The 10,000-nt window shown below is 41.0% G+C and overlaps 2 protein-coding genes across 2 annotated transcripts in view; one reads left to right on the top strand and one right to left on the bottom strand.

Moving 5' to 3' along the window:
- The window catches only part of LOC137651105 (uncharacterized), a 2,921-nt gene extending 608 nt beyond the window's left edge, over positions 1-2,313 (bottom strand). The window contains exons 1-3 of the mRNA XM_068384242.1: positions 1,879-2,313; positions 929-1,792; positions 1-883 (exon numbers count right to left, since the gene is read on the bottom strand). The exon at positions 1-883 is cut by the window's left edge and continues 608 nt beyond it. Coding sequence (XP_068240343.1) covers positions 1-883; positions 929-1,792; positions 1,879-2,313 — 2,182 coding nt within the window. The remainder of the gene's footprint in view (positions 884-928; positions 1,793-1,878) is intronic.
- Positions 2,314-5,459: 3,146 nt separating this feature from the next.
- LOC137651104 (basic salivary proline-rich protein 3-like) overlaps positions 5,460-10,000 on the top strand; it is an 18,360-nt gene continuing 13,819 nt past the window's right edge. The window contains exons 1-2 of the mRNA XM_068384241.1: positions 5,460-5,684; positions 5,805-5,845. Of these exons, the coding sequence (XP_068240342.1) occupies positions 5,460-5,684; positions 5,805-5,845 (266 nt within the window). The remainder of the gene's footprint in view (positions 5,685-5,804; positions 5,846-10,000) is intronic.

Raw genomic sequence — 10,000 nt, 5'->3', positions numbered from 1 at the left:
CTGCATCAAGGGCTTCTTGACTCGCGTCTACTTGGATTACAGACGGCTTTGACGGGTCAAAGTAAGTGAGAGATCCTGCTTGGCAGATATGCTGTTTTACGGACATGAAGGCTTCGTCGTGTTCAGGATGCCACTGGAAATCAATGTCCTTTTGAAGTAACTTGCGCAGCTGGGCGGTGTGGTCACTTAGGTTGGGTACGAACGGTGGCAGATGGTTCGCCATTCCGAGGAACGATTGTATTTCACTGATTGAAGTTGGTGCTTTGAGCTGAGCGATGGCTTGGACCTTGACTGGGTCAGGTCGGACTCCACTTTTGGAATAGATGTTGCCAAAGAATTGTACCTCTGACACGGATATCGCGTATTTCGCGGGGTTGAACAAGAGTCCTCTCTCTCTAGCTCGATTGAAAAGTGTGGATAGTCTCTCGGAATGCTCTGCTGGTGTAGATGCGTATACAATAATATCGTCAGCAATCGACACAACACCGGGTAGCCCCTGCAAGATCTTGTCCATCACTCGCTGAAACAGATTTAGACTTACGTTGAGTCCAAAGGGGAGCCTTCGGAAGCAGTACCTCCTGAATGGGCTGTTGAATGTGGTCAGCAGCTGGCTGTCATGGTCGAGTGGGATGCACCAGTAGCCATGCTTTGCATCGAGCTTGCTGAAAACTGTTGCACCAGCAAAAACATGTGTTAGTTCTTCCACAGTCGGCGTGTGGTGTTGACCTCTCTTTAGAGCACTGTTGAGGTCTTTTGGATCCAAGCATATTCTGAGAGATCCATCGAGTTTTGTCACACATGTAATACTGGACACCCAATCGGTGGGTTCCGCTTCAGGACGGATTACTTCAAGACCCACTATACGATCGAGTTCGCTTTTGATCTGCTTGCGTAGTTGAATGGGCGCTCATCTCGGCGGGTGTCTTACTGGGTTTGCGTCATCCTTCAGAGTTAGTTTCTGCTCAGAACTGAATTTACCGATACCCTCGAACCGGTCAGGGAAGTGACTTTTCATGTCTTCCAATGAGGTATAACGCACACTGCTGTCGGAATGAGTAATGGCAAAGTTAAGCGTGACTAGACCAAGTTTCGTGCACATGGGTAGACCAAAAATAACAGGACCATCGGTCTCAGCCACATAGAACTCACAGTTTGCCCATTTATTTTCGGCCAATTTGCACGGCAGTACGAGGGTACCGTGCTGGCGGATGACTGTTCCATTGTAGGCGGCGAGCGTCATTTTGGACGGAGTTGTAGATGTCGGGATGTCATCCGAGTTGACATAGCGAGGGAATGTCCTGAGTGGAAGGATGTTACTCTGCGCACCGGTGTCGACCTTCCCGCGCAAGTTTGTTGTGCGATCAGGGTATGGCTTGATTTTTAGCGATGCATAAGCTTCCGATCTGTTGGCATCATTGTTCATTGACATGCTTTCAAAGTCACTGCTCAGGTCGTACATATTCACGGCGTTAACTTGGCGGTCGAATCGCTGTTGCGGCTTTGGCTGTGATTGGTTCGCATTTGCGCTTGACTGCGATCGGCTGTTCTGAGGTTTGGAGCGTACACTAGACTTAGAACTGGCTCGCTTAGTGTTTTGACAAGCCTTTGTCCAGTGACCCGTTTTCGAACACAGTTTACAAATATCGTCTATGGTGGGACAGTCCTTGCAGTCATGCGGTTTTCCGCCACAGAAAAGACAGTTTTTTGCTTTCGGACGGCTCTTGTGTCTCAACTTCACCTTCTGAAGGGAGTCGATGGATTTGTTGACGTGCCCCAATTGTTGTAGCTGGACCTGCGTTTCCTCAAATGTTCTCGCAAGATCAATTGCTTTGTCAAGCGTGAGTTGTTTCGGATCTTGGTCCAAAGCTTTTTTCTTACTGCGACATGTGCTGTACCTTTGATAACCTGGTCGAGGAGGTTATCTTCAAGGTTGTTTCCTTCAAAATTGCATCGTTGATCCTGCACCTTGAGACGGTTGATATAGCTGTTAATTGGCTCCTCCTGCCGCTGTATGAGTTCGCGCAGCTGGAAACGGGCGAGCCTGAAGTTTGACTTGGGCTCGAAGTAGTTAACAAACGCTTCCCACACATCGGTCGGACTGGAACGTTGCTCATCCATGAAGTGAGTCCAGTTGTCAAAAATCTCTACCGCTTGAGGCCCCATCCAGAGGACTATGTAGTTTACTATCTCTGGCCCCTGTTTGCAAGTGTAGGTGGGAGTGGCAAGGATCAGTTCGCAATATCTTCTGAAAGTTTTGAATGAATGTGGCAAGTTGGAACCTTGCCAATCAAAGCTGGGTGGCTTTATGCCCATCAAGTCATTTGTGAATACATATGTTGGGTTGCCCCCTACCACACCTGGGTCATCATCCCCCATCTTCAGGGACTAAGAATGTCACAGTTCACAGGTAAACACAAGTATAGAAAGGTCACTGAAGCCAAGTGTTCAGGTTTTTTAAGATGGCGGTATCCATAAAACTCGCGTGGTCCAGGATATGGGGTGGTAGATGGTCTGCCACAGTGGCTAGGCGTGATGGCAGGGCCTCTAAGTCATTGAGAAAGATGGCTGGGATCTTATACACACATTGATAGTTCGTTTGGCGTGTAAATCACTCACTCGCTGCCACCATATTACATTTTTAGGGGAGCCAGGAACTGAAGACAAACACGAAACTTAGAGGACAGGAAATCAACTACTTTATTAGCCGCTAGGTGGCGTACACAAAGTTATCAGTTAAGGTTTCACACATTAATTCTGCAAGGCATCATACAACATCTAGCTGTAGCCTCTGGTATTTCCCCTTCCGGTTCTCTGATGAATACCCCGGCAAACTGTTTTGATAAAATATCTGCCTTCTCCTTGTTGTTAGTTGTGGCACTTGTTTTTTCATTACTGTCATACAGGTCACCTATACCTTACTTTGTTCTTGTTTTAAATGTAACATATTGCCAAAAAATCTTGGGATTATCTTTCTCATGACTCGATATTTTTCTCTCCTTTATCTTTAAAGCATTTCTGGTCTGCCGCCTGACTTGATTATTTAGCCTCCTGTACTCCTCCTCCATGCCCCTGACTGTATCCCCTGGATAGTCCTCTTGTTTTAGTTTTTTTAACCTTGTCCATAGCCTTTGTTTCTTCTTTATTTTTGACCACAGTTTTCTATTCATCGGTAAGTTCTCATTTGTCCTTGGCCTTATCTTGTTTTGGCCCTTATATTGTTTCTTAGGTGCACATTCCTCAACAATTTCACGAAGTTTTGCAATCATTTTATTCCATTTTTCTTCTGTGTTTAGTTCTTCTGACAAGTACTGGGTCCAGTCCACATTCATTCTTTGCCTCATGAGTTGATAATTGGCCTTTCCATATAAGTATACACTTTCTTTCCTTGAACTTCAACCTCCTGAATATCACAGTTAATTCAAATACATGCGTGATCACTTCTACCCAGAGGACATTCTACTCTAATATCATCAATTATGGAATCCTCAGTACTGAAAACTAAATAAAGAGTGCTACCAATTTTGTCTCCTCTTGTTCTTGTGATATCCTGAATGTGTTGTGTAAAAAAACATTCACGGATTCTTTCTATGAACTGTGTTAAAATCTGTTGGCCCCGCTTCTGTCGTGTAATTGCTCCACTTGATGCGAGGAAGATTAAAGTCCCAAACAACTGTTTTATATTGCACCTTAACATCACTCACTTCCTGCAGTAATTGAAACAATTTTTTATTATTTTCCTTGTCACTGCTGGGGCTACGATATATGTTGGTGATTAATATCTTGTCTTTTTTATCTGAGATCTCTACACAGCAGTATTCTTCATATTTAGTGGCTAGCTCCACAGTGGTGAAACGTAAATCCCTCCTCACGTATATTATCAGTCCTCTACCCATGTCACTATGCAGATTCTGTTCAACAATCTCATAACCATCTAATGTATACTCTGCTGTAGTCCTTTCATACCTGTAATTTTTAGGCTTAACCTCTTTAAGACTTATTTCCTTTCCTCACTGGGCTATTTTTCCCTATTGGAGCCCCTGGGCTTATAGCATCTTGCTTTTCCAATTAGGGTTGTAGCTTGGATAGTAATAATAATAATAATATAATACTAGGCAGTTTCTTTTTAGACTCGGGATCGACGACAACTCTCATCGCCTGGACCAACAGACATATCGGCTACGTTCATCACTTTGACTACCTCTCGGGGGTGAAATTATCACTAAAATCCCCGTAGAGTTTCACAACAATGTCCGTTTTTTACTTGGGAAAATCGGGATGGAAATACTATCCACATGCCAGCAGACACTGTGAAGACTATTTCAATGATCAAGCTTGTGACTGTGATAGCTGTGTGTCTTACCAGCAGCGCCGAGCTTACATGTTTAACATCATGGCAAAACACTCCACCTATACTGCAGACCCAGATGTGTTTAATCACCACATCAGATGTAAATGTGTGGGGGGCAAAAATGCCTCTGACAAGCTTATCAAGTATGAGAAAGAAGCAGCAGCTGCCAAGGAAGAGTCTAAACCCCCTCCCAAGAGAAGGAAGACTCCTGAAGATCCTTCACCAGTGCCAGAACCAGCCCCAACATCACCAACTGTGACTCCAAGGACTGAGAGCACAGACTCGTCCTTGTCTGTCCCTTCAACTCCTCAGCAGTCGAGTGCAACAGCAGTCAATCATTCTACCAACGTGCCTGAGCCCTCCAATGCCATGGAGACCGAACAAGGGGCCCACTCCACGGACTGCAACTGCACTGATTGCCTTCAGACACTCCTGCAAGAAGCCACTGCCATAATAGAGAACATCCCAGCTACACAGCCAAAGAAGCCTCTGCCAAAGTTTCGGCTTTCACAGGTGGACCACAAGCTCTCCTATGCCTCTGTTGCTGCCATGGCTGCCAAGCCAGGCAATCAACTCACTGCGAGACCTAACAGGAAAGGTGATCTTATCGTCTATCCCAAGGACGTTGAGACAGCCAGATTCCTTCTGGAAAACCCCACCTTAACGCTGCTGGATCCTGCTTTTATCAGGAAGAAAGCTGTCATCACCAGGTATGCTGTGTCGATGCCTATCTCCATTGCAACGTCATGCAGCAACATTGACTGTGCTGTTCGCTGCACAAGCAAAGACGACGTTCCTGTTTCGACGTCTCATCGCCACTGTTATAGGTCCAGTTCCCTCCAAACTGGACTTAGGAGTCTGGGGAACCTTCCCCATTGAGGATTACACACCTGAGCCCCTTTGATGTTACAGATGCCAATGCTTTGGACATCATAAAGAAGAATGCAGAGGCCCCATCATCTGCGGTTTCTGCAGCCAGCGACATAGCACAGAAGTGTGCATTAAGGCCCACAAAGAAGGTCGACAAACCACATCTAAGTGCCCTAATTATTCTAAGCCACACCATGCTTAGAATAAGCGCTGCCCAGAGCGTCTCAAGAGGATAGCAGCTATGATGAATACATCCTCTCCAAACCAAAAGAAACCAGCTCCAACCCAACCACCGAAAGAACAGAGAACTCCTCGCCAGAGAAGACAACGTCAGCCAGCTACTGCTCCTGCATCTACACTAGCAACTGCTCCTAAAAAGGACCAGCAACGATCTGCAACTGTTCCCCAAAAGGACCAGCACCAACCTGCAACTGCTCCTCAAAAGGACCAGCAACAACCCTCATCCGCATTCCCTTCCCAAACCTTGGCTCAAGAAATTGAGTCTCTTACCTTACAAGACCTCATACCTATCGCCTTCCAGATCCTTACCAGAGTCCTCTCCTTATCCTCGACCTCCACCTTCCAGCAACTCCTGCAACAATTCCAGTTTCCAGCCACGGAGCAGGGGTAAGACTTCTCTGCTTGCAGCATTCATAACCTCTTTTTCCTTCCCAATTCCTAATTCCTAAATGGAGAATAGTTATTAAAAGGCCGTGTTCCTCATAAGGAAACAGCTCTTGTTTTTCCTATCTCCTACTTCCTTCCCACTCCCTTCAAACATATTTCTCCTAATCGTTTTGATGGGGGGGGGGGGGCCTCTCTCGTACTTACTGACCGAGTGTTGTACAGAACCGGGCCCCTCCCCCTCCCCCTCTTTCCCACTAGAGCAGGAATAAGCCTCTTTGCTTAAATCTTCTCCTATTCTCTCCTACTGAAAATCCTTCTCTCCTCTCCCAGTCTCTCCTGCTTACTGGGACTTGCTACTATCAATACATTTTTCTCTAACTAAAACCTTTCTTTCGTGTTACTTTTTCGGGTTACTTTCTACCTCTTTCAAGTCTTGTCAAATTCATTCTCATCCCTCATTCATCCTCCTTTTATCCCTCATCCTCCATCCTTTTTCCTGTTCCTGACCCTTAATCCAAACTAACTTCTTCCTTTTAAAACTAACATTTCCTTTTAATAATTCAATTTTTTACTCCTCTGGAGTTCTCCTCCTTACAGAGCCCGTGTCATGCAATAGTCATGGCAATCTGCATCATCATCATCATCAATACTAGGTAGCACTTTCATTTCCTTAATCCTTGTCTCTAATTCACGCCTCTCATCCATGCTGTATATATCTACATTACTAGATATAAATAAGGTTTTTCTATTTACGTTATTTGTATATTCTGCAGATTTCTTCTTAGGGACTAGTATTACTGGGTGCTCCTTTCTTCCTGTGGCCTTGTGTCCACTGAACTCACCACTTCTCTGGGGTCCCTTAGATTGCCCTGTTCCTTTGCCTTCACTATTCTCCTCCTCCAGGGTGGTCCAACAACTACATATATATATATATATATATATATATATATATATATATATATATATATATATATATATATATATATATATAATGTATATACCCGGAAGGACAGAGAGGGATTTTAAGTCTGATGTAATTTTCTGAAGCCTTTTATCCCACAATGAAATATTTTGTTTGTCATAATTTTTTCTTAATTCTTTTCAGATTTCTACTATTTCTCCATTCCTTTCTTCAATTTTGCTTTCCAAGCTCTCCACTTTCACTTAGAAAGTAAAGAAATAATAGCTTTGGTTTACGAGAATCGTACTATGTATTCATTTGAAGTTGTTAAATAGAAAATGCCACCGATTTTTACAGCAGGAATATTAGTATTAAAAAACTTCTCTTTTAAAAAATACAATCTTAATTAAGTTTTGTTTCCAAGAAACTCTATACGAAACATCAAAATTTGTATCCATAATCAATATTTGGTGTTACAATTAGTCCAAAGGGACTAAGAGAAACTTTGTTTGGCCGGAGTCTCGTGCACAGATTAATGAAGATTGTGATCTTAAGCCCAATATCATTTATTTCTCTTTTTCTTAATGGTTTTCAATTTAAATAATGGATTAAATTTCCTCCTAAGAATTCTTAGTAATGAAAAGAAGATATTTTTTTGGGATGTGTACTTCAGGAATGTGATTCTTGGCCTGATGTCATCGCAGGGTCTTTGTACTTCTTGGCCAATATACTACTGAATTTTTCGATAAAAAAAAATCCTATAAAATTCCCACATAACTATAATGATAGTTAATAGTATGAACATCTAAATCCATAATTATTAACGTTTATCAATTACTATAAATTTATCAAATAAATTAATAAACTTTGCACAAAACAACGAAGCTTACTGATATGGAAAATATTTTCTGATGAGTAATGGCAGTGATGTCTGTTTCGTCCTGGATAATCTTAAGTAAAGAGACTCGGGTTCTCCGAGAGTCCTGGATCGTGTGAAGCCCTAAGAAATCGACTCCGTTGAGGATCCTTCCTCTTGGGTGTCTTCCCATTCAGGACTACCTCTCGGTTTGGGGTTCCGAGACAGGCAGGATAGAAAGAGAGTATCCTGTCACTGACGTCCCCCGGTTATCCAGCAAAACAGCAACAGGCTTTCTATGGTCTGTTGTTGAAATCTCTCTCTCTCTCTCTCTCTCTCTCTCTCTCTCTCTCTCTCTCTCTCTCTCTCTCTCTCTCATCAATTATTTATTATATGTGCTTGTTTTTATTATGGCTATTCTTACGGCCCTCATTTAGATTTGCATCAAAAGCAGTTACTTAACAACAAACTGTTGGAAAGTACTGCTACTACGAGGGAGGAAGAATAAGAATATATATATATATATATATATATATATATATATATATATATATATATATATATATATATATATATATATATGTATGTATATTTATTTATTTATGTGCTGGTCATGGACAAAGAATGAATGAATGATTTGAAGTTCTCTCTCGTCATGCCAAATGAGCCGTGGCTGAATTAATCAATCAATCATTCTAATGCGAGAGAATACTTTACAAAACCCTTTGATGCCTTTTGATAGTTATTTTTAGGTAGAATTTATCTTATTATAAGAAACGTCTCCCGTTAAATTATCAAATTCTGATGGATTTCTTCCTTTCATGACCTTACAGTTGGTTGAGACTAATATTATATTTGAGTTACTTTACTTTTACTTTTAGGGGTTTATTTCTCGCCCTCCATCAAACACTAAAGGTCTGTTCAGGCGGGCCTTGGTATGTGAAAAAATAATTACTTTCCAGTTAATATTTTGCTCTGTATCGTTATCAGTTATTTCGCTAGCATGCCATGATTGCCTCCGTCATCACATTCTTCATAAGCTGCTGCCATTATATTTTCCTCTTTTCCTTGGAGTACCGTGTCGATTTCAGTCACAAATAGATCAAAATTATTCACGGGATTACGTTTTCCTTTTCGTTTTCTAAGGAAAGACATATTGAATCATTTTTCAATGAACTTTTCAAGTAGCCCCGCCCCAACACAAAAATGCTGGGTCAGGCCTTTCACTACAGACCTCATATACAAGGAAACCACTGATTTTTAGCACTATATTTTACTAATATCAATACTAGCAAACACCCACAAAGAGATTTTTCATAGTATAAACTGCGATATACACAACGATTCAAGTTTAAAGCCAGATTCGATACAGAGCATTGAAACACAAGTCCACACCCGCGGACAACTCAACTGACAAATATCTATGATTATGAACAACAAGATTTGGATAGTGAATGACATTCCCTTTCAAGTAATAATATTGACATTTTCACTTCTGAAAATATCTGCACAGTCATTTCTGGCTGAAGTTTATCAGATATAATCTAATCTTTTAAAGTTTGACCGAGCATTGCTCACTATTCCCATATCAAATGCAGATGGTAAATGTATTTTCTCTATGGTAAACTAATATGCAATTCCTGTTTTCTTCTGAGAATATCAAAGTACATTTCTTCGTCAAATTAACATTATTTTCAACAAAAATAATTTTACTGAAATAGGTTGTTGGATGGAGAATATCACATATATTTACAGAAGGACTATTAGTATGAAAAGACTTCTCTTGTATAAACTGTAAGTTTAAGTCGCGTTTCCAAGAAACTCAATACAGAACATCAACATTTGTATCCATAATGAATATTTGGTGTTAAAATTAGTCCAAAGGAACTAAGAGAAACAAACCACCAGTTCAATTTCATGCTTTTAAAAAGTAAATACAGGGAAAAGAAGGCATAAAATACAGTACACTCAACCCAGTCCTTTGGGTTAAATGATACAGAATCTTAATATAAAATTCTTTGTAGTGCGTCTTCAGTGCATCTCCTTTCTTGTACTGCTGCTCTCATTCCGAGCAAGTTGCGCACAAGCAAATTAGCCCCTCGATTTTTGGGGAAAAAAATGCTTATACAGTTAATAGAAATGATTAAATCCATAGTAAATATATATTATTTTGATAAATGTATAATATAAACTAATTTTGGAATAGAATTCAAATATAAAGGGTTTTATAAATGAAAATCACATAGACATTTTGAATGTCGATATATTAGGAAATTATTTTGATCGGTGCTGCGCGTAAAACTCATCCATTATCTTCTATACTGTTGAATGTGTCTTATTATTTTTGGTGTAAACCAACAAGAATCTTATCCTTAACAATTAAAAGTACACACAAATT

The sequence above is a fragment of the Palaemon carinicauda genome, chromosome 12, assembly GCF_036898095.1.
Source record: "Palaemon carinicauda isolate YSFRI2023 chromosome 12, ASM3689809v2, whole genome shotgun sequence".
NCBI lineage: Eukaryota > Metazoa > Arthropoda > Malacostraca > Decapoda > Palaemonidae > Palaemon > Palaemon carinicauda.
The sequence above is the reverse complement of the archived record's forward strand: the minus strand, read 5'-3'. Positions and strand labels throughout refer to the sequence as shown.